Source organism: Struthio camelus, chromosome 6, assembly GCF_040807025.1.
Source record: "Struthio camelus isolate bStrCam1 chromosome 6, bStrCam1.hap1, whole genome shotgun sequence".
Taxonomy (NCBI): Eukaryota; Metazoa; Chordata; class Aves; order Struthioniformes; family Struthionidae; genus Struthio; species Struthio camelus.
Genome location: NC_090947.1, coordinates 14,230,616 through 14,251,061, shown reverse-complemented (window position 1 = coordinate 14,251,061; position 20,446 = coordinate 14,230,616). Strand labels below are relative to the sequence as shown.

The window sequence follows — 20,446 nt, the reverse complement described above, 5'->3', positions numbered from 1 at the left end:
TAGATGTATGGCAGTACATCGCAGTAGGGGGTGGAAGGTGTGCCAGGATAAGCCAAGTGAACTTTTTGTTCCAAGCTGATGTGGATTTTTACTCTATGGATTTCACTTTTTTTTTTTTTTTTTTTTCATTCCAGTGAACTCAACAACACATAACAAGTTAGCGAAAACCACTAAATTTGGTCTGGGGTAAATTATGCAAAGCCACGATGTTTTTTCTGGTTTCTGCTCAGAACTTTTAACAGGTGTCTTCCAGGCTATGCCAAGGTTTGAGAAAGGCTGGAGGATGTTTCAGCTCAGTTGATGTGAGCTTGGGCTTCTCGTGAAACTCCAAACCACCTGTGCGTTCTCGCAGACTGGGCTTTCTCAGAGGAGGAATTTAGCTACTACACTAAGTAGCACTGCTAGAAATACCAAGGGCAGAAGAAATACTCTGAAAGCTGTGTGTACAAGAATGTATACAAAAGTAGAATCACCTATAAAGCTGGTTCTCAGTGATCACTTTTATGATTTTTGGATAAGCTTCAGTAGCAAATATCAAGCTCACTGACATTAAGCAACATATGTGTTAATACTCTGCTCTTATCAAACACGAAAAACTTGTTTTCCTTTTGGAAGGCTGCTTGTGCGAAACAATTTTTTTTCACACATAAGTTTGCTCTGACAAAAATCCCTTTTTTTGTTATAGTTAACTCTGTGTAGTAAGAATCTTGAAAGAAAAAAAAATCAGAAAGAAGTAATGCAGCTGGTAACTATATAATTAACATATGAGTTTAGTGTCACTTCAGATGCAATAAAATAAGTCGCTGATTTTTAAGTCGCTGCAATTATCATCACTGATGATACCCCAATTTTGCAGTCCAACTTATTGCCAAAACGTGGGAAGATCAGTCTCAGAATGAAGTGAGGTCAATAATATTTGAATATTTTGCCTTTTCAGAGGAAAAAAATTTAAAATTATCTGTTAAATATGTACTCAGGTCACCTGAGGTAACTTTTTGACCTTTTGGACCATGGTCTGGTTCATACGTTTTAGGCATACCCAGTTAGTGTTCTACTTTCGGGGAGCACTTTGCACATTCACATACTTTTTTTTTTTTAGTATTTTCTGCCATAGAGCTTTATTTAAAAAAAAAAAAAAACCATGAAAACAAGTTGATTCCTTCTATTCACTTTGAGGATTTGTTTCATTTTTTCAGGTCCGCAGGGAGTACAGGAAATTCTTCAGAGCCAATGCTGGAAGAAAAATTTATGAATTTATCCTTCAGAGAATTGTATGTATATATCCATACAATGTGTGCGTACATTATTTGTGTTTTAAAAATCTATTTTCTAGCAAAAATAATATCTACATAAAGGCCCTATTAGTCTTTGTAAATAAAAGTCCAAGTTTAGTAAATGGAAAACGGACAACTCTAAATGCTCTGATGTTATAAAGAAGGAATAGTATTGTGTGTTGAAGGTATGGGAATGGCACTAACTAAGCATTTATCAAACTCTTTATTATATCTGAATTTCTCAATATACTTGGCTTTATTGATTCATGTTGAGGTTTCTTGAAGCTGAGGGTTGTGGTTTGGTTACTGTGCTTTTAATGACAGAGCGTCTGCTTTTTCTTGCTTATTTCAGTAGCTGTGGTATTTGAAGATTAATAAAACATATTGCTTTAACTTTATCACAGATGCAAAAATACTTCTTGGAAATGAAGAATAAGATGCCTTCTTTATCACCAATAGATAAGAACTGGCCAGCAAGACCTTACTTTTTCTTGGATTCAACTCACAAGGAACTAAAGAGGATTTTCCATTTGTGGAGGGTAGGGTACATTCTGGTCAAGTCTATACAGAACTTGATCACATCATTTTTCAATAGCTTTATTTTGTTCATGAAGAGTCTATTTTTAGGAAGTATTTCTTCCTGTTCTAGCCAGGACAATTTTATTTCTTTGGAAGAACTGTTTCTTTTGATCACTGTCTTTGGCCTTCAAGGGATATGGCTATACTACCTATTCCTTTCTGGGTTTAGGGAAAGAGGAATGTTTCCTGCCATCAGCTTTTAATTTAATATTAAGCTAGTATGCGTGTTGCCTGTTATTTGGTGGCTTATAATGTCTGTGTCTATGGCAGTAGGTCTTAGACCGATACTGGAAGTACTCAGTGGAATTTTTTATTTATGAACTGTGGTTAGCTGAAGTTTGTTTTGGATCTTTGGATGGAGGGAATGGTGAGAATCTATAGAAGTGCTGATGGGACGTTTTACTGATTCTGTGGGCTGTGTTTTCTGTGAATTGTCAAGGAACTTTTTTTTTTTTTTTTAATTTTTGAACTTGCAAAATTCATTCTCCCAGCTATGTTTTGTTCTTTATGTCTGCTTACATAAAGTTCCACAACTATGGATCTATATGTTTCTTTGAACTTTTTTAGCAAAGTATGGAAGTGACTAGAATCTGATAGATTTAGATTATGACTAATACATGCTAAATGAAATATGTTTAAATGAGATATTTTACAGATTGTTCTCTGTGTAATTCAGAAGTATGTAGAATGGGTGAAGAGGAAAAACACCCCTGCCATTTGTTGCTATGCTACAGCGGCATGTAGGATGGAGCTGAGTCACTTCAGAAGTATACTAAGAATGTGCATCTTGAGCAATAAGCAAATAGCAATCTGGAGTGCTGCTGCTTCAAATCAGATTTTGAAAGATAATTTATGGTTTGTTTAACATATCATGTTTTGTAGTGTAAAAAGTACAGAGACCAGTTCACAGATCAACAGAAGCTTATATATGAAGAAAAACTGGAAGCAAGTGAACTTTTCAAGGATAAAAAGGCTTTATATCCAGCCAGGTAATGATGTCTTCTGCGGTGCTGCTTTTAATGTACAATAAGTTCAATACCCTTGCATAGATTAAGGAAATTAAGTAAGACTTTGCATTTTATCTTAAGCAGTACAGCGTATCCCCTGGTTTGAGGAGTCTCAATTCTTAGGAATACTTTACTGCGTGGGTTATTGGCTTGCTAAACAACAGTTTCTCCATGGTTTTACTTTACATTCCTAGAAATTGACCTCAGTTTTCTTCTAAATTAGATGTTAAGTTGCAGACTTCTAATCGTGCGATGCTGAGCACTTCTGTCCAAAAATCAGGATGTTTTGCTGTTCTAAACCCCTGTGACCTGTTTGCATAGTAAGTCTGAGAACTTGTAGAGAGGAATAGCTCGTCCTTTCCCCAAGTTTCCACCGCACCAGTTTCTGCAACCAATAAATGTAGAGCAAACTGAAAGACTGTAAGTGACAATGTCACTCAGACATGAGGCAGTGCCAGGGAGCTCTTTTATGTTCAAATTCAGTACATTGCACATCATGGTTGAATGCAAAGAATAGGTAAGTTAACTGTTGCATATGCTCATGTATACCTTTTTTGGAAGAGATACTTTATAAAAATTGCTCAAGAGTTTATTTCCATTAAATTTCTTTTTAATTGAAGACTTTTGTAAAATGTGAAATATCTCTACAAATAAGTTTTTTTTATTTCTCAGATTATTGAATACCTAAAAACTGATAAATTATTGTTGTTGCTATCTGCAGAGTTAGCATTGCTTAAGAAATTGCAGCAGCTTAAACAACATGCATACTTTTTGCGTGTAGTTAAACTGACAAAGTAGGGTTCTGATGCCTGTGAAAGAAGTTAAATTGAAATTTCTGATTGAATATGAACTTAGAAATTCTATTTTCCTTGAAAACAAAGGCCTCATCAATCTCTGGAGTATTTTTTTTTAGATGCCACAGTTTGAGCTGAGCAGGAATAAGGCACTGTTCTGGAACAAGGCTCAGTAGAGGGAGGAACAGTAATTAGAAACAGTCGATGAGGGCAATTGCATGTGTAGACAAGCTCTGCTTGGATGTTTGTGTGTTTTGTTGTTTTTTCGCACCAAATTAGTAGAAAGTTAGAATACTTTTCCCACCCTTCACTGTTTTAGAAACATTTTTCTCTCTTTTTCTCTTATAAACTTTTTTCAGAGCTGATTAGCTACTGTTATGTTTTTATTGGTCTACGGGTAAAGGAAATTGTTGTATAACGTTTCTGATTAGTTAGTATGATAATGATTCATAGGAGTTAGCTAATTTTCTGCATGTAATGTAATTGTTTAAGAACACATAGGGACTTCTCTTGTGTACTGAAATACCAGTACCCTTCCTTTTTCTCTCGCATCTCCCTGTGGGCCAGAGATGCAATTATCAAGGCAGTGCTATTCCACATAATATGTTGGTTCCTTTTGGGGTCTAGTCTTGACAAAGCTTTGCATTTAGTACTTTGACTGTAATTCAATCAAAATGATTACTTAAAGTGACTTCCAGACAAAATATATTCAACAACTATATTCACCAACTCTTAACTGATAGCGAAGCTGTTATTGTAAACCTGAGTTGGATAAAGATGGGGTAAATTACAAGTGCAAAAAGCCTTGATGAGCTGGTCCACGTTTAACAAGCATTAACAGACAAGCAAGTTGTTGTCTGTTGCTATATGAAATACTGCAAAAGAGCAGAGCTGTTGGTCTTAGTGAAGATGCATTTCCTCTGTTTTCACAGAGACTGCTCTTGAGTGATTTTAAATCAAAATTGATTGTGTATACAAGGATTTATTTGTTTGATATCCATAGCAATTTGGCCCATTTAATTTGAAAATATCTCCAGAGCAGGAAAAAAAAAATCCTATTACAGACTTCAGTTAGAAATTTCTCATTATTCCCCAGTATTGCGCTATTAACGTGTACAAGGTTCGGTGTCTAATACACATACTGTGTAGTACCCCACCTCCTCCTCCTTCCTTCCTTTCCCTGGCGTAATGTGCTAGGGGAGGTACATGCACAGTACTTCATAGAATTCCCCAAGTTATTTTCAAGTGACCTAGTATGCCTGCACAGCACAGATTAATGCTTAGACAACTGCGCTGAATTAACGACAGCACCAGCCTGACTCAGGGAGCTGCAGTTCGTAGGTCCTTAGCAGGGTAAAGGACAATATATTGCACAGATAAGCACCATGTTAAGAGTTCTGTTTGCATTAAATTGTGTGTTGCCCTACTTGTTGTGTCATAAAATAGCATATTATTTGGGGTTGCTATGGTGTAAAATGGGTACAAATCATGAATAGAGGTTTCTGGGTTGTTTAGAGTACTCTTTTGGTGAACATGAGGCAGCTAATGACTTTCCCTGGGCGATGGTGTGGCAAAGTTTAAGGAAGCTTCTGTCAGAATAGAATTACTGAGAATCGGATCTGGGACTGCTTTTGGTTCCACAGAGCTTAAACTAGTACGTTACTATTTCAGGAGGTTTACTTCTGCTCCGAGGTTCACATTTAACTCCTGTTCCTCCTCTGTTCTTTGGCAGCGTTGGGCAGCCGTTCCAAGGGGCTTATCTGGAAATCAGCAAGAACCCCAAGTACAAAAAACTTAAAGATGCTGTGGATGAGAAGATCATTATTGCTGAGGTTGTGAATAAAATCAATAGAGCTAACGGGAAGGTAATAAAATAGCATTGCTTTATCCAGAAGGGTCGATCAATTTTGTTATAATTAAAATGAGATTTAATTTCTGTCATGCAGTAGTCTGAGGATTTTTTTTAAGTCTTTTTTTAATAGCAAGCTTAGAAATGTTCAATTTATGTAAATTGGTGATTTAAAGCACCCATATTAAATTTGGACAAAGATTATTAAAATCTTGTTTGGGTTTTTTTGCAGTAACTTTTCCAAACAAAAATGGCTTCTCATCAACTGGTAACAGGCTATGTTGATTCACAACTAAGTGTAGTCTTTGTACTAAACTTGGTTCTACTGTTTGCCAATTGGAAAGTAAATATTTAGAAAATGTTGTTCTCGTTCAAGTATTTGGAAAACTTAGTCTTTGTCTTTCAGACTCTTGATTATCACATCTTATTATGTTAGAAAATTTTGAGTGAAATACTTTATTAGCTGTGCCTGTCATCTTCTGGTAGATATCATAAGCTTTTTGGAAGGAAAAAACAATTTTCTTTCATCATTTAAATAAAGCTGTTAAATACGCTAGGTACTTTTTTTCCCCCTCAAGCATAGGGCTTGTTTTGCATTTATTAAAACTGGAAGTATTATCCTCTTTTAGTAAATTTGTCACCGTTATCCATCTAAATGTTAGAACTAGCAGATCTCAGCTTCTCAGATGTAGATGTCATTTATGCATTGTAGGAGTGCAATTAGGCTGCCAAATTAATTTTTCAGTTTAGAAGAAACTAATTAAATGAAGACAATATCTTTCCTGTACTTGCATGGGCTATAGCTGTCAAGATTTTTTTAGGAAAGAAATTATCTTAATGAGCTGTGGTCTGTGTGCTTAAGAGAGCCAAGTTTATACTACAATAGTTAAATTTTTTTTTCTTTAAAATTCTACAGGGAAAAAGCAAAAAAGCTATTTTATTGAATTACCATGATATTTTATACTAGGTTTACACCTAACATACGTTGTCCTATCTGAAAGTTCATTTTAAATATTCTTTAAAATGTATTTTTGCTTGAAAAAAATCTGATAGTCCTTTAAGAAGTCATTTCTTATGTGTTTAAAAACTTGTAACAAAACTTTTATGTGTATAAAAACTTGTAACAAGAGATTGTTCTCTTTTGAAATTTAGATTTTTAAAATTATTTTCAAAAGTGAATGTACCAAGAAATTCTTTAGCAATATTTGTCATTTGAAAATATAAATATGTATTCGTGGAAAGAATAATTCTGATAGATGAAGGGAGGAGAACATAGCATTGAAAATACCTAAGCAGTTTGTTGCAGAACCGTGCAGTTTAGGTGAATAACGGTAAATATGTGAGGCGTAGTCCTGAATTAGCTGTCACTGAAAAGGCGCGTTGGTTATCCTGGAGCTCGACAGAGCACGAGAAGTGAGGGTCGTCCTGGTTTGCAGACTTTCTGCGTTTCAGTTTCTGGATTTTGTAACTGTAAACCAGTAATTAAAGAAACTGTTTATATGTAAGCATATGTGCCAAAATGAGCTAAGCTCCTCAATCTATAATTAGACACATAAATAAATTTGACCTAATTTTCACTGATCTGCAGCTTTTACTGAACTTTAGATGTTCATGTTTACTAATGTGGGCCAAGCTTATTAACTGTATGAACTATTTGTCCTCCTAGTGTCCTCCGTAAAGGCCAGTTCTCTTTGTGCAGATAATGATTTGCATTTTTTATTTTTGCAGGCTGCATCTAGGATTTTCTTACTAACCAAAAATAACGTTCTCCTTGCGGATCAAAAGTCTGGAAATATCAAGTCAGAGGTTCCACTGGGAGATGTTACTAAAGTGTCCATGAGCTCCCAAAATGATGGTTTCTTTGCAGTGCACCTCAAGGAGGTAAGTTTACTGCTTTATTATAAATACACATGCAGCAATACAAAGATTGGTTATTAATTATCTTGTAGCGTTAAATGAATGGGGTTAGCCCTGTAGGTTTAGGGCACTATTATTGACCTTTGCCATGTCTTCAAACACTTGGATTTAAAACTACTGAAGCCAAATGCGTACAGTTCTTACATCAGGAATGATAACTTACTGCGAAAATCGCTCTTCGTTTTCTGCTGTGGCCTCTTCAGGATCAGAGTTTTCCATTAGTAAAAATGGCCCTTTAATCTGTTCTTGGTGCTTTGTGACAGTGTTTCCCTCTTTAGCTGCTTGTATAGCTCTCCCTGACACGCTGGCAGCGTACTACTTTGTTCTTTATGGAATCCCAGGAAATCCTCGTTGTGGCATAGCTCGTTTGGTTACCCAGTTCTAACAAACTTAGTGTAGTGCTGTATCTGCTGCTGTCGGAAATGCTCTGTTAAAATCATTAAGCTGACATTTGTTTCCTTTTTTTAAATGGATTTGAAAAATGCCATGTGCAATATCTTTTCATGTTGAACGCCTTCATCCTAATGTTGGCGGTGTTAATTGGTTTCCGTTTCTTTCTGAAATTACTGTGAGTGGCTGTGATTGCAGCCAGCAGAGGGAGACAGAAATAGTACCGTTTTGTGGGACGTCTGAAGGTGGCCTTCTTTTGGGTCAGGCGGGGTTTATAACTTGTTTGTAACTTCTCTCAGCAGGTTGGAAGTTCATTAAGGAGTGCATTGCATTTTGCGTCTCAGCACTGCACTGCATCCCTATTTAATTTACGAGACAAAAGATCGCTGTTTGATTGCAGCAGGAAGACTCCTTGTAAAACCTACTGCTTCATCACCACGTAATATTTTGCACGTGTTAGGTTTTGGCAGTTCTAACTACTTGGCTTTCCTTTTCAGGGTTCAGGAGCAGCTAGTAAAGGGGATTTCCTGTTCAGCAGCGATCATCTTATTGAAATGGCCACTAAACTCTACCGCACTACTCTCAGCCAAACCAAACAGAAGCTCAACATTGAGATTTCTGATGAGTATGTTCCTTGTTTGTTTAAACATGCATTTCCTTCAATGAATCATGCTGAAAAGTCAAGCATCTAATGTTAGAGAAACAACACCTATTGTGCAACTGATATTTCTTTTCTCTTTACAAAATAATTGCAAATAAGGGTCCAGTTTTCTATGTGCACTCATCTCTAGTGTTCATTTGGCTCTTACTTCCTGGAAAGTCGTTGGAGAAAACGTCCTTTTCTTAAGGAAGTTTCTAATAGAGTTATGAGGCAGAAATGTTGCATTGCCAATCAGTTAAGAGATACTACATTTAAAAAAAAAAATCAGTTGTGAGTGACTAGAAGCTTCGTATATTACTATGAGATGTTTATTATTTAGTCAAAGTGGACACCAGGTGCCAAGTTTCAGTGAAAATAAAAAAACACAAATAAAAAGCACCCTCCCCTAAACATACGTAACAGTAGTGTGCTAATAATGTAGGTTTATAAAGATCTACCTTCTTTTTTGTGGAGGCGAAAAATATATTTTAAAAAAAATTCCTGATGATGGTGAAGAACCTTTTTTTTTTTTCTTTTTTTTTTTTTTTTTCAAATGAAAAGCTTTAATCTCAAATTAGAATTTCTTTCCACTTGGTTCTGTTTCATACCTTGGCCTTACGTAAGAATTTGATTTTCTTTATTCTAGCTGCTTACAACCCTGGAATAAAAATGGTTCTCTTAAAGTGAGTTCATAAAGTCTATTAATAGAGTAAGAGTCCATCACTCCCTTTGTTACTCATGCAGTTTGTTGTGTGAAGTGCTCCCTGATTTCGGTAGTGTTGATTTGGTGGATTTATTCATTTTGAATAAAGAAGAAAAAGTCGGAATGTTTTAACACTAGTGAAATAGAATTTCTCTAAGCAAAAATTGAATGTCATGTCCCTCTGCACAGCATTGGTTATATTCTAAAGTTCTAACTATAGTTATAGTTTGTGTCTGTTTGAAGGTTTACTTAAACGCTAATTTTGCTTGAAAATGACATCTGTCATTTTTAATTTATTCTATTACCGAATGCGATTTAATTTACTTAAGCATATGTGTTTTTAGCTGCTAAAAGAGTTGCAGCTGTCCCCAATAAGTTTCTAGTGTAATGATTGCTACAGTGGAATAATCTACTAGAATGAAATTTAAGTGCCCATTGCGCTTGTTTGGACTGCCTGCCTGTGCTAGGTGTGGAAAATAGGCTGGTTTCTAGGAGTCGTGCATTTGGGGATGTAGTTTTGTTTCTTGTCTTGGGGACTGAAACCATTCAAGTGAGTGTTGTTCTTGAGTGTATATAGACTGAATAATATAAAGGGTTTTTTTCTCCTTTTTTCTTAGCAGTCCATCTCTGTTGATAGTGAAGCATTGCTTTTCTCTCCCTTCTAGAGTTGAAATCTAAGCACATACACACAATTAGGAATTGAGAAGAAAACGTGGCCCTTACTTTGACTACTCTATGCCACTTTTTGGCAAGGGAGCTCCTATAAGCAAAAGTGCTGTTGATTAGGGGTATGTCTAGTCAGAGGCATAACGTTTACTTTTACACAGGTTGTACTGGAAGAGCGGCCCAGGAGTGGGGCCCGCTGCACTAGAGGGAGGCGTTTGAAAGGACGTGTTGTGTCTGCCCATGTTTGTCCGTGCAGTTCTGGGCAAAGATTGCAGACTTCGGAGAGGTCTAGGAAAACGCAATGTTGGTGACATAGCTGATGGCTCTAAGACCTATTTGCGTGTTTGGGATGCTTACGTGGCAGGGAGCTCTGAAGAAGTTAATCTTTAAGTGCCTGGGCTGTTCAGCAGGAAAACTGGACTGAAGGGCAGCCCAGTGCGGCACAGGCCACTTCCTCCCCTGAGCTCTGCCGTCAGCTTGATTTGTGGTTTCCGGCAGAAGAACAAATTCTTTGAAGTTTTTGGCCTCTGCAGAGGACTTTCAAAGGATGCTAAAAGGGCAAATCTGCCTTGATTGCAAAGGACTTTTTAGGTCAGCAAGTGCTGCACATGAGCCAAAAAGCAGTGCTGCTTTGTTTATGGCTCTCAGTCTCGCTCTCCAGATCAGGGAGGTGAAGTTTGAGGTTCCATAAGAAGAGCCCGTTGCGTTTTAAAACAATTGTCCAAACTCAAAGAAATTTCTCTTTCAGTAGAAAATAGAAGGTCAAATCCAGATCTATTTATCCCACACTGTAGAAAACATCTCACTTGGAGATTGCTAGGGAGGAAATGAAGTTTCCTGATTGCTGGGTAAAGGCTAACTAAGGATTAGAAATACGAGAGCTGCTAAAATACTAGAAAAGCTTAAAAAAAAAAAAAAAAGTAATCTAGAAGAAAAGTGCTCCCAATGTTGTTGTAGAAGTATTTAGCTTTATTCCATGAAAATGACAAGGTCCCTCTGAAGACAGTGAAGCAGTAGAAAATGGTCTGTCCTACGTTTCTGGTATGTTGGGACTTCTGTTTTAAGTTGCCTCCTTTGGAAAGGAGTAGCAGCTAACTGCTGAAAAAGCTGCAGAGTTACAGGCCAAAGGCAGCGTGGCTTTCGTGAAGGAGACTCAGGCCACACCGTAGCCTATGACTTTTTATTTCCAAGCTCCTATTATCAATACTGACCTGAACATGGTATCTGGCTCTTCTGGAGTGATGCTCAGAACCCAGATGATGTCCGTCATGAGGATCAGCAGACCCCTGTTGCTGTGTTGTTTAAAGGAATGAGGAAAACTTAAAAAGCATTTTTCTTTAGGGGTGAGACAACGAATAGTTGTTGGCAGCCCACGTCTGGACAGCGATTTCCAGTACACAGGGCGAGGGAGAGCCTCGGCCCAAATAGGGGTGCCCATAAGGAGGACAGAGCTGCCCTGAGCAGAGCGAAGGCTGGGAGTGGGGATGGCACCAGCCTGGTGCTGCCAAAGCTTCAGGTTTGCGGTGCAGCATGTGTGCAGCCTGCCAGTAGGAGGGCGCTTTGTGAGCCTCCAATTCTCATCTCTAAAATGGAGATAAAAATTTTTACTGAGCTATCTGGATAATATGGTAAAGGCCTCGGATAGCTCAGATTCACCATTCAGCCCCGATTCTGTTGAGTTTTGAAACGCTGCGAAGCTGGAGTACTTATCCACCTTGACTGAGTATCTGTGGTTTATTGGACGAACTGATACATCTTTTTTATGCAGCTGCCCTCTGCTGAGGCTACTGTTTTGTTTTGTTTTTTTGTCACAGGACTGTTGGTCTTTGAGGGGATAGATAGATACCTGGCACTTACTCAAAGTGTTTGTTTTAGTTTATCCACCTTTAAAATGGAACAAGTGTTTACTTCCCATACAAAGAATGTGTTGTTGAGATGACTGACTTCTGTATGATTTGTTAAGAACGTGAATTTCCATAGGGACAAGTAGTAGTACCAGTATTTGTTGCTTTGCTGTTTTCATATAACATTTTATTTTCAAAATAGCTTATTTTGAATGTTATGCTTTTACTACAAGGTTGCAGAATCTAGTTTTCAGAGGTACCCAATTCACTGACATTGGTAGATAGCTGGAAATAGAGTATAAATAGATGACCAATAGTATGTTAAAAATGTCTTCAAGTTTCTTTCTAATTGTATTACCAATGTTGTAAACAATTCCCAGAGAAGTAGTATCAAATAACTTTTTGTAGTTACAGTAGCTTGCGGAAGAAAGGCTTTCAGAAATGATTTCTGTTGCTCATGTGCTTTTTTCCACCTTTAACTAAAACACATTGTATTCCTTCTCCTAGGTTTCTGGTCCAGTTCAGACAAGATAAAGTGTGTGTGAAGTTCATACAAGGCAGCCAGAAAAATGGCAACATCCCAACTTGCAAACGAAAAAACAATCGGCTTCTTGAAGTGGCTGTCCCTTAACTGCAGCTGGTCGCTCTCTCTCTCATGGACTTGTTTCTTTGTAATAGTGCAATTTTGGATGTTTGGTTTTTCTGGTTTTATCCCTTTCTGAAGCTGCCAGTGGCTAATAGCTTTAGAAACCCTTGAGAAAAATATTTGATCAATTGACTTTTTAATCTTTTCTTTCATGCTGTAGTTTTAACCCACGAAATGCATATTTTTGCCCAGTGAGACATTTTTACCAGAAGTATCTGTTATACATGAAACATTCTCTTTGTTTAGTGGCCATATTTTAGTGCAGCATACCATAAAATCACATATTAATGACAAATTACTCATATTCCTTAGACTAGAGATCTGCTTAACAGAAACTATAAAGGATCTTGATGTTTATTGGTAACTTGTGCCCATTGTCTTTTTATACCAACCTGTGCTGCTCTTCTACAGGGTTCCCTGTTTGCCACCATTGGAGAGACTGGCAGGACTGAGACTGAAGCACTAACTTTAATATTGAACACTAGGATGTATGTAACTTGATCTTTTCGCAAATACAGCACAGGAACATCGAATTTTGCAAAACAGAAGGAAGGAATGTATGATTATACAAGCAGTTATGTGCATAATTTTTTAGTAAAAATGCAGAAATTTTGAAACAGGATTTTTAATTAGGTCAAATATTTTTAATGACTTTATACAGTAGAAAACAGTGAAATTAAAGAGGCTTGTTTCTTTCACAAGAAGTATGTAGTTCAAGGCATATTTTATGTTCTGCTTTTTTCCTTAAATTATCAGGTCAAATTAGATCCTGAAAAATGCCGTAGTATTCGTAACGCAAGTAATTGCTAGGTATTTAAACTGTTAGTTATCAAGTGGAGGGTTTGAGCCTTTTAGATATTGGCATGTACAATGTGCAATAAAACATACATGACATTTTGTGAAAAATTATTTATAATACATTTTTGTGTACAAGAGAGGATTGGTGCAGCCTGCATAGACAATTTAAAATAGGTTTATATTGTTAATTTGCAGTTTTTTTTTAGAATGTACACTACAGTTGTCAATTTGGGAAGAATACTGAGAATTAAAAATTTCTTCATTTAGGGGTCTGTATATAAATTGGTATTATGGTAATAAAACTGTTCTAATTCTGTGCTGTTTGGTACCCCTATGTTATAACCATATTTTTGTATTCCAAATTATTTTGTAGAAGTTGTGTGCCTGATGTAAATGTGTGCACAGAAAATACAATCAAGAACTGCATTATAAGCTGTCAGTGTAACTGATGCACTTAATCTTTTATAAACCAGAAGCGTTAGCTGAAATCCTTAAGGGGAGCTGATTTTTTTAGGTAGAAATAGCTACTCAAGTGAAGGCTTTGTTGAATGTGACTGATGTGTTGACGCAAGGACAGTTGAGAAGGCATTGTATTTTTGCAGTCTGATACAGGATAGATTAAGAACCTGGGTATCCATTGCGCAGTGCTGAAAGTCCAAGCATAAATAAAGTAAAGATAAAGAAAAGTTCACAGTCTTGTTAATCTCTTGCTGGTAAAGGTACGTAGTACCCCTGGCTGCGAAGGTTCCCGTGGGCCGTTCAGCTGCCGTGTTGGCTCTCTGCGATAGACGTGTGTTCGTTGCGACAGACGCCGTAGAGCTAACGGCGGCCTCCTTGCCAGTCTGAAAACAAAGCTGTTTTGAGTTTTTATCACATTTTGGTTTGGGATTAAGATTTTGCTATGATTTGGGTACCAAACAATTGTTTTAACTGGTTTCTTAATGTTGCTGTTAAAAGTTTATGCGTGTGACCTTGAAAGGTGGGAGTAGTCAAAAAATGTAATTTCCAAACAATGATAAAACGTTTACCTCTTCGTTATGATCTTAGTTTGAACCCTTCTTTCAATAATTTTTTTAGATTAATAGTTTAGTAAAATTAAAGCATTTTAAATGTATTTAATTAGAGATGCTTACGAAGAAAACCTTAGTTTCAATTTATAATGCAAAATTAGGATACTTAAAATTATTGCCTTAAGAATGCAGCACGTAGTAACATGGTATTTAAAACTGTGTTCTTCCCAAAGCTCGTATTGCAATTCCTGCTTGGTAAAAGACTGGACACAAAGTTTGCAAAGCTGTGCAGGATCTTGAAAACCTTACAGTAAGAACCACAAGGGGCAATTTTTTAAAGGGAAGCAAAAGTAAGGGAAACAGACGTCTGAAGTCTGATGTAATCCTGTAGTTTTTTGTAGGTAGGAAATTGGAGGGTTTAGATGAAATACTTTTGGGATATTTGACCCTTTTATTCTTTTGATCTTTGCAGCAAGTCATGATAAAAAAAAAATTAATTATATTCTGTATCTGTTTTTAAAATAGCCATACTAACATAACACTGGAAGGGTGGGAAATTCTTCACTTTGATTTCAGTTGTGCCATTTCTTTTCAGGATTTAACCTGCATATTAGCTCATGCTTTGCGGTAATTACCTTTTGACACTTAAATAATTCTCTATGTACAGAGTTAAGTTTTGCTGAATATAAATTATTCAGATATGCTAGTTGAGTCATGCTATTTTGATGTTTAGATTTAAGTATCTAGGATGTTGAAATAAAAATGCAAGATCACCTTTTTTCTTCTTTTCCTCTGTTCTCTTTTATAACCTACTGTCAAATGGAGTAGTGAAGAAAAGACAACGCTCTTATGGTGCTAACCTTACACATCCTTTTATGTGTAAATTTTCATTTGTCATCTGAAAGCCAGGCAAGGATCATTTAAAAAATGAGATTTGTTTCATGAAATTTTACAGATTCAAATAAAATTCTGTTCCTAGACCTAGGCTTTCCTCTATATCTGTATCTTCCTTGTTACCATAAAATCTAAAAAGGGCAGGCAGATTAGATTTTACGTTAAGTATACATGACATTGGTCTGTGACTTCAGAAAAATGACATTTGTATTTTATGTGTGGTTCCGTAAGGGGCAATATGTGTTTCCAAATGATTCACGACAGCGTTTTTCAGTACTGTGGTGCGGTGCGGTGTGAGGGAGGTAGGCCTGTTCCTAGGCACTGCTTTCTTTGAAATATTCTGCTCATTCAGCTTCCCTAATGTCAGGATTTGGATGGGTTCCCTGGGAACAGGATTAATAGGCCAAATTAACTAGATTTTCAAAAAATGGCTGTGAGCCACAGGCCTGTCAAATTCTACATGTTTCATCTTATGATTCTTTTCCTCTCCTTTTTTCTGAACCATTTTATCCTGACACACCTATATTTTGTTCATCATACGAATTATAGAAGAAAAAAATTAAAATGTAAAATCAGAAAAAGCCTCTTCAGTGTTAATGCAGGTTTGATCTCTGCTTCATCTTTGCCAAAAAAGAGCACTTTTCTAAACTGTTTTGGAAACAGTTCAAGGCTTGATATGAAATGAGATCATTTTCCCTGACCTGATCGTCATAACTTTCAAAGTTAACTCTGAAGCCTTTATATCCTTAATCTTGAGGAACAAAATATTTTCCATATTGTACAGGAAGATGGTCCTAGTTATTTAGAAAATGGCAATGTAGTACTATGACTGCTTTAAGATGGGAGGGAGGGAGGTGCACGTGCTTTGGGCATTAGAACTTCCCAACAAACGCGAGATTCGAAGGCATGACTGAAAGTGTTTTAAAGGGGTGCTGGCAACTTAAAACAACGCAGACAAGCGTGAATTCTGGTTTTCCTGCTATCTAGCTTATGTCTTTATTGGAGTATTTGGTAGCTTATACAGACCAGTCCATTTTCATTGACAATGAGTTGGGGGGAAAATTCTTCACAAATGTTTGTTTAAAAAAAAAAAAAAACCCTCAAAGTGATCCAAATTTTCTGGGAACTGCTTATAATCATGTAGATATATATATGTTACTTTCCTGTCCCATCACCTTCCAGTCAAAAATAATTAAAAGTTATTGGCACGTCGTGAGATCTTGCACACATTCCAGCAAAGTATTTGGCAAATTGCACTACAGACCTGCCTATCCAAAAAGTATGTGACCTGTTAAGCAGTTTCAGAAGACTTCATGCGGGCAACGTTGTCCTCCCTCGCGGAGAACGGCACTTTCCTGCCAGTTCCGGTTCCAGTGGGACTTTCCATTTTACTGCTAACTGGGGTGGTTTCTCCCAGAGAGACAGAAAACAGCTTTGCAGAGCAGCACTTGCCTCTGCTGAAACATCAGTTCCATGCATATGAACAGCCACCGCTCTAAGCACATACAGTCCATACCCTACACAGAAAAGCCACGTCCTTTCTTGCAGGAAAAGAAAAATGGCAGCAGCGGTCGCTCATTCAGCAGCGATGGATCTCTCCGTTCTTCTGCACTGTTTGAAAGGAGAATGTAGCAGATGAGGGATTATGTGAATTTACAGTTGCTGTTAATAACTCCTGTAAAAATGTATTTACATACGTTGGGACAGGTTTGGACTGGCTGGCCTCAAAAAATTACCTGGAATGCATTTGGAATGTGAACGCAAAGAGGAAAAAGAACTGCTACGAATTTGTCTTTTTTTAAGGAAACACATAAATCACTATTTCTCGTCTAGTTGTATCTGTCTATGGTAAACTAGGGCTGTTAAGGGATTGGGGTTGTGAGAGGAATATCATAAACTTAATCCCAATTTACTGTCAGCTGGAATCAGTTCTATTTCTGTTCCTTTATTCACATGGGTGAGCTGGCTATTTAGGCTGTAATTTAAGATATGAGCAAATTTTGAGGACATTGCAGTTAACTTTGATTATGATCAATTGATGTAATTGTGTCCTGAACGATTTTTAGAAAGAGATTCCCTCTCTCCATCACCCTAAACTTTTAAGACATTGACATGTTTATGAAAAAACACAGCAAAATTTTGAAGTATGGAGCCCAAAAGCCTTTTACATGAGTTAAAAGAAAATTTGAAGAACCTGAATATTTTTTTTCTTAATAATTCAATGGATTTCCAAGGCTGCACCCTGCACTTCACCCAAGGTAAGGACCTCTTTGCTGTGTAACTTTCTGCTCCCTATGGTCTTTAAAGATTAGATGAAAACTAAGTAGAGGGGGAGTAGTTTTAAGGAATAACTGCACCCTAGAGTGAATATGCTCTTGAAACATGCACGCTCCATGCATTTCAGCTGAATTTTTCCACTTCTCCATTATTTGCCAAGTTAAAGATCTAAAAATCCTTGTGCCAAATTCTCTTTTGCTGCTCATTACCCTGCATGAAGGAACTGGCTGGCCGTGCTAACAATAGGATAGTGGTGCTGCTGGGAGTTGTCTGACTCCCAATATCTGACTTCTCGAAAGCAGCAGCAAAGTATTTTGGTATGTTCCACCTCAACGTGCCACGTGTCAAAGGCATACTCTTGCAGGCAGTAGGCTTCATGGGGCTAATACCACCTGCTTTACAGATCCCAGAAACGCAGCCCTGGTGCATGCCCTGTCGGCTGCCTCTCTGTGCCGAAGCACAGTCAGAAGAGGCAGGTGGCCTCCGGCGGACGCTGTCCTTGAGTTCAATGCCTGGCTGATTGTGGGTCTCTGTCCACAGGCGCTCTTTCCCTTCTTGAATAGAAAAACCTTGTCTCTTCTCACCGTCCAGTATTTCTATACTGGGTGAGATCTGTGGGGACCCTCCTGTCCGGCACTTCTGTACCACCCCGATGGCCGCTTTTGCTGGGGTGATGCTGGCTGCGCTTCCAGCAGGTGAGGAGCAAAGCAGAGGAGGGCACAGGGTGGGCCAAGGTGGTAGCAGATGTTTTGGCAGTGTTCGTACCTCGTGAGTTTTTCCTTTCAGGGTAAATGAGATGAAGGTGGAAGGAAAGGGGAAAAGGGAAAGTTAGGGGAGCCAAGCTCCATCTTCGGACTAGCACTTGATCTCCCAGTAGCCTTGTTCTCTGGCAGTAAGACAGGAGCTGGAGTTTGGAGTCAGTTAAACTTGCTGATGATCACAATTTCAGGTCTTTGTGGTTCAGAGAATTAAGGGAGAAGCAGCCTCATTAGGTGCCCAGACTGTGGGGAGAAAATGAAGAGGTGAAGGTACTGTAAACGAGTAGAAAAGCTGCTGAAAAGAAACTTAACTAAAAGCTTCCTGAAGCCCTGTTGCCTCCCCTGCGCTTGGTGCCTGACAGGGACCCAAAGGGATGGGAGTGGGTGGCTGGTTTGTCGTTTCTTTGGTGCTCGCAGCAGTCACAGGCAATTGCCAGCCACTTCCCGCAGAGGGTGCGGAGGGGAGTGGTGGCTCCAGCCCGCTGCGGCATCCACAGGAGATCTCCACCTCGGCCCAGGGACCTGCCGAGCCTGGCCGCCGGGGGCCTCGCTGCCCGGTCTCACCCTTCACCCTCCAAAACGTCGAGTGCTTTTACTGCTCTTCTGGGGCCCCGGAGCGGAAGTGGGAGACAATGTTTTCTGCAGCAATGAATGCCGATTTTTACTGGGCTGCCAGTGTCCCATCTGGTGCTTTCAAATCCTTTCCCCACCGCCACACTGACACTGGGTGGTCTCTGAGGCATCGGGTACCACTTCCTGCTCTGACTACCGGCACGTTGTGGTTGCCTCCTCGCTGCCTTCTGCTTTTGGTGCTCTCTGCAGTGATAGTGAAGCATGTGTCTCGAGGGGAAAGCGGCAATTTATTCTTCTTTGTTTGCTCTCTTCCACGTTCTGCTGCTGCACCTTGGTCTCAGCTGAACATATACTGCTGAAAAATGTTTTATTTTTGTTCTAATCAAGAGCTGTTCTTAAGGAAAGATGCTTTGTTCCCTTTGAAGGTAGCTTGCTAGGCATGTCAGTACCACCAGTGTTTCCCAAAACTCTGACAAAAAGCAGAAGTGCAGCCTGAAACATGAAAAATGTCTGTTGCTATGCCCTCTCTCTCGTACCTCGGTCTCTTTGTGTTAACAAGCAAAATCCACTTGAAGTGATGTTGTGATGAAGTCCCTGCTGGCCTGCTTCACTGCACGCGGGCTTCAAGGTTGCTGGCTGTGCTGCTTGTAGCCTGAAAAAAAGGAAACTGTCAGAATATGAGCTGTGTAGTGGCATAGTAAGGAGAGAATTCATTTATACTTGGTTGCAAAGGAGCATTAACTAGCTGTGAATGCACTTACACTGGCTTTTATTCACCTGTGCGCTGCCATAACCATGGGATCCCCAGGACCTCACCATTAGCTTAACCAGGAAGGGTGCTGTGGTGCCGTCGCGGCGGAGCAGCCGGCTTCCTCTGCACCTTGTGGTTCGCGGAGGCGGTTTTTAATCCTACCTGGGCAGCGTCCTCCCTTCTGCTGAGGAGAAGGTGGGATTTTTCAGAGTGAAAAAACAAAATGAACACGGAAGAGGACCGTAGGGCAGGAAAACGGCAGGCTGTGAACGAAGGGGGATCATGTAAATCCAAGGGTCGTGCTGGGAGAAAGCACATCCTAGGAAGTGCTGCTCTTTCCTGCCCCTGCAGCCTAGTCTGCAAGCACCTTTGGGAGCACTTCTTCATCAGAAACGCTCTGAAAAGGCAGAGGCGCTCCCGGCCGGCACAGCGTAACCACGGTGGCGTGCCGCTGCTCGCGGCGGGGACGAGCCCCGGCTGCGGCGCGGCGTGGCGCGCTGTCTGCGGTGTTATTTAGAGGCTCCTCTCGCCGTCCGTTCAGCGCTGCTGGGTGGTCCTGTCCCCCACGTCCCTCCAACCGGCGCCACAACCCTGTCGTGGCTGGGACCTTTCTGCCTGTGTCTCTGCTAGGGTTCGTTCGCACTTGGGTGTCATTTGAACTAGGGTGTAAGTTTGGGGGGAAAAAAAAAAAGAGAGAAAGAGAGAGGAAAGAAAGCAAGCCGGCCGCGGAAAGGGAACGGAGCTGAGCAAAACGTCAGGACGGCAGCTCCGCGCGCAAGCTAATCTGCCTTGTCGCCACGACCGCTCTGCCTCGCTCTTTCCTAAACCAGCGGGCCCTTTCCCACGCGGTTTTCCTCTCCCTCTTTGGGGAAGGGCTTTCTCGGGGGCACGGCTCTCGGCAGGCCCGGCGCCGGGCGGGCGGCCGGAGGACAGGCTGTCCCTCGGCCCGTAGCGCGGTGGCTGGGCAGCTCTGCCCTGGGTCGGGGCCTTGAACGCTGCGAGACTGAGAGGTCTCCGCAGTCGCGGCTCGGGCTCGCTGGTGTGCTGCCATCAGCGCCTAGCGACCGCTTTCGGGA

General features: G+C 39.6%; 1 protein-coding gene across 5 annotated transcripts in view; it reads left to right on the top strand.

The window, feature by feature from the left end:
• The window catches only part of MYO1B (myosin IB), a 117,343-nt gene extending 102,246 nt beyond the window's left edge, over positions 1–15,097 (top strand). For all 5 annotated transcript variants that reach the window (XM_068948293.1, XM_068948294.1, XM_068948295.1 and 2 more), the window contains 7 exons: positions 1,197–1,271; positions 1,679–1,813; positions 2,736–2,842; positions 5,387–5,519; positions 7,232–7,384; positions 8,308–8,435; positions 12,171–15,097. In XM_068948293.1, coding sequence (XP_068804394.1) covers positions 1,197–1,271; positions 1,679–1,813; positions 2,736–2,842; positions 5,387–5,519; positions 7,232–7,384; positions 8,308–8,435; positions 12,171–12,294 — 855 coding nt within the window. In that variant the 3' untranslated portion in view covers positions 12,295–15,097. The remainder of the gene's footprint in view (positions 1–1,196; positions 1,272–1,678; positions 1,814–2,735; positions 2,843–5,386; positions 5,520–7,231; positions 7,385–8,307; positions 8,436–12,170) is intronic.
• Positions 15,098–20,446: the final 5,349 nt, after the last annotated feature.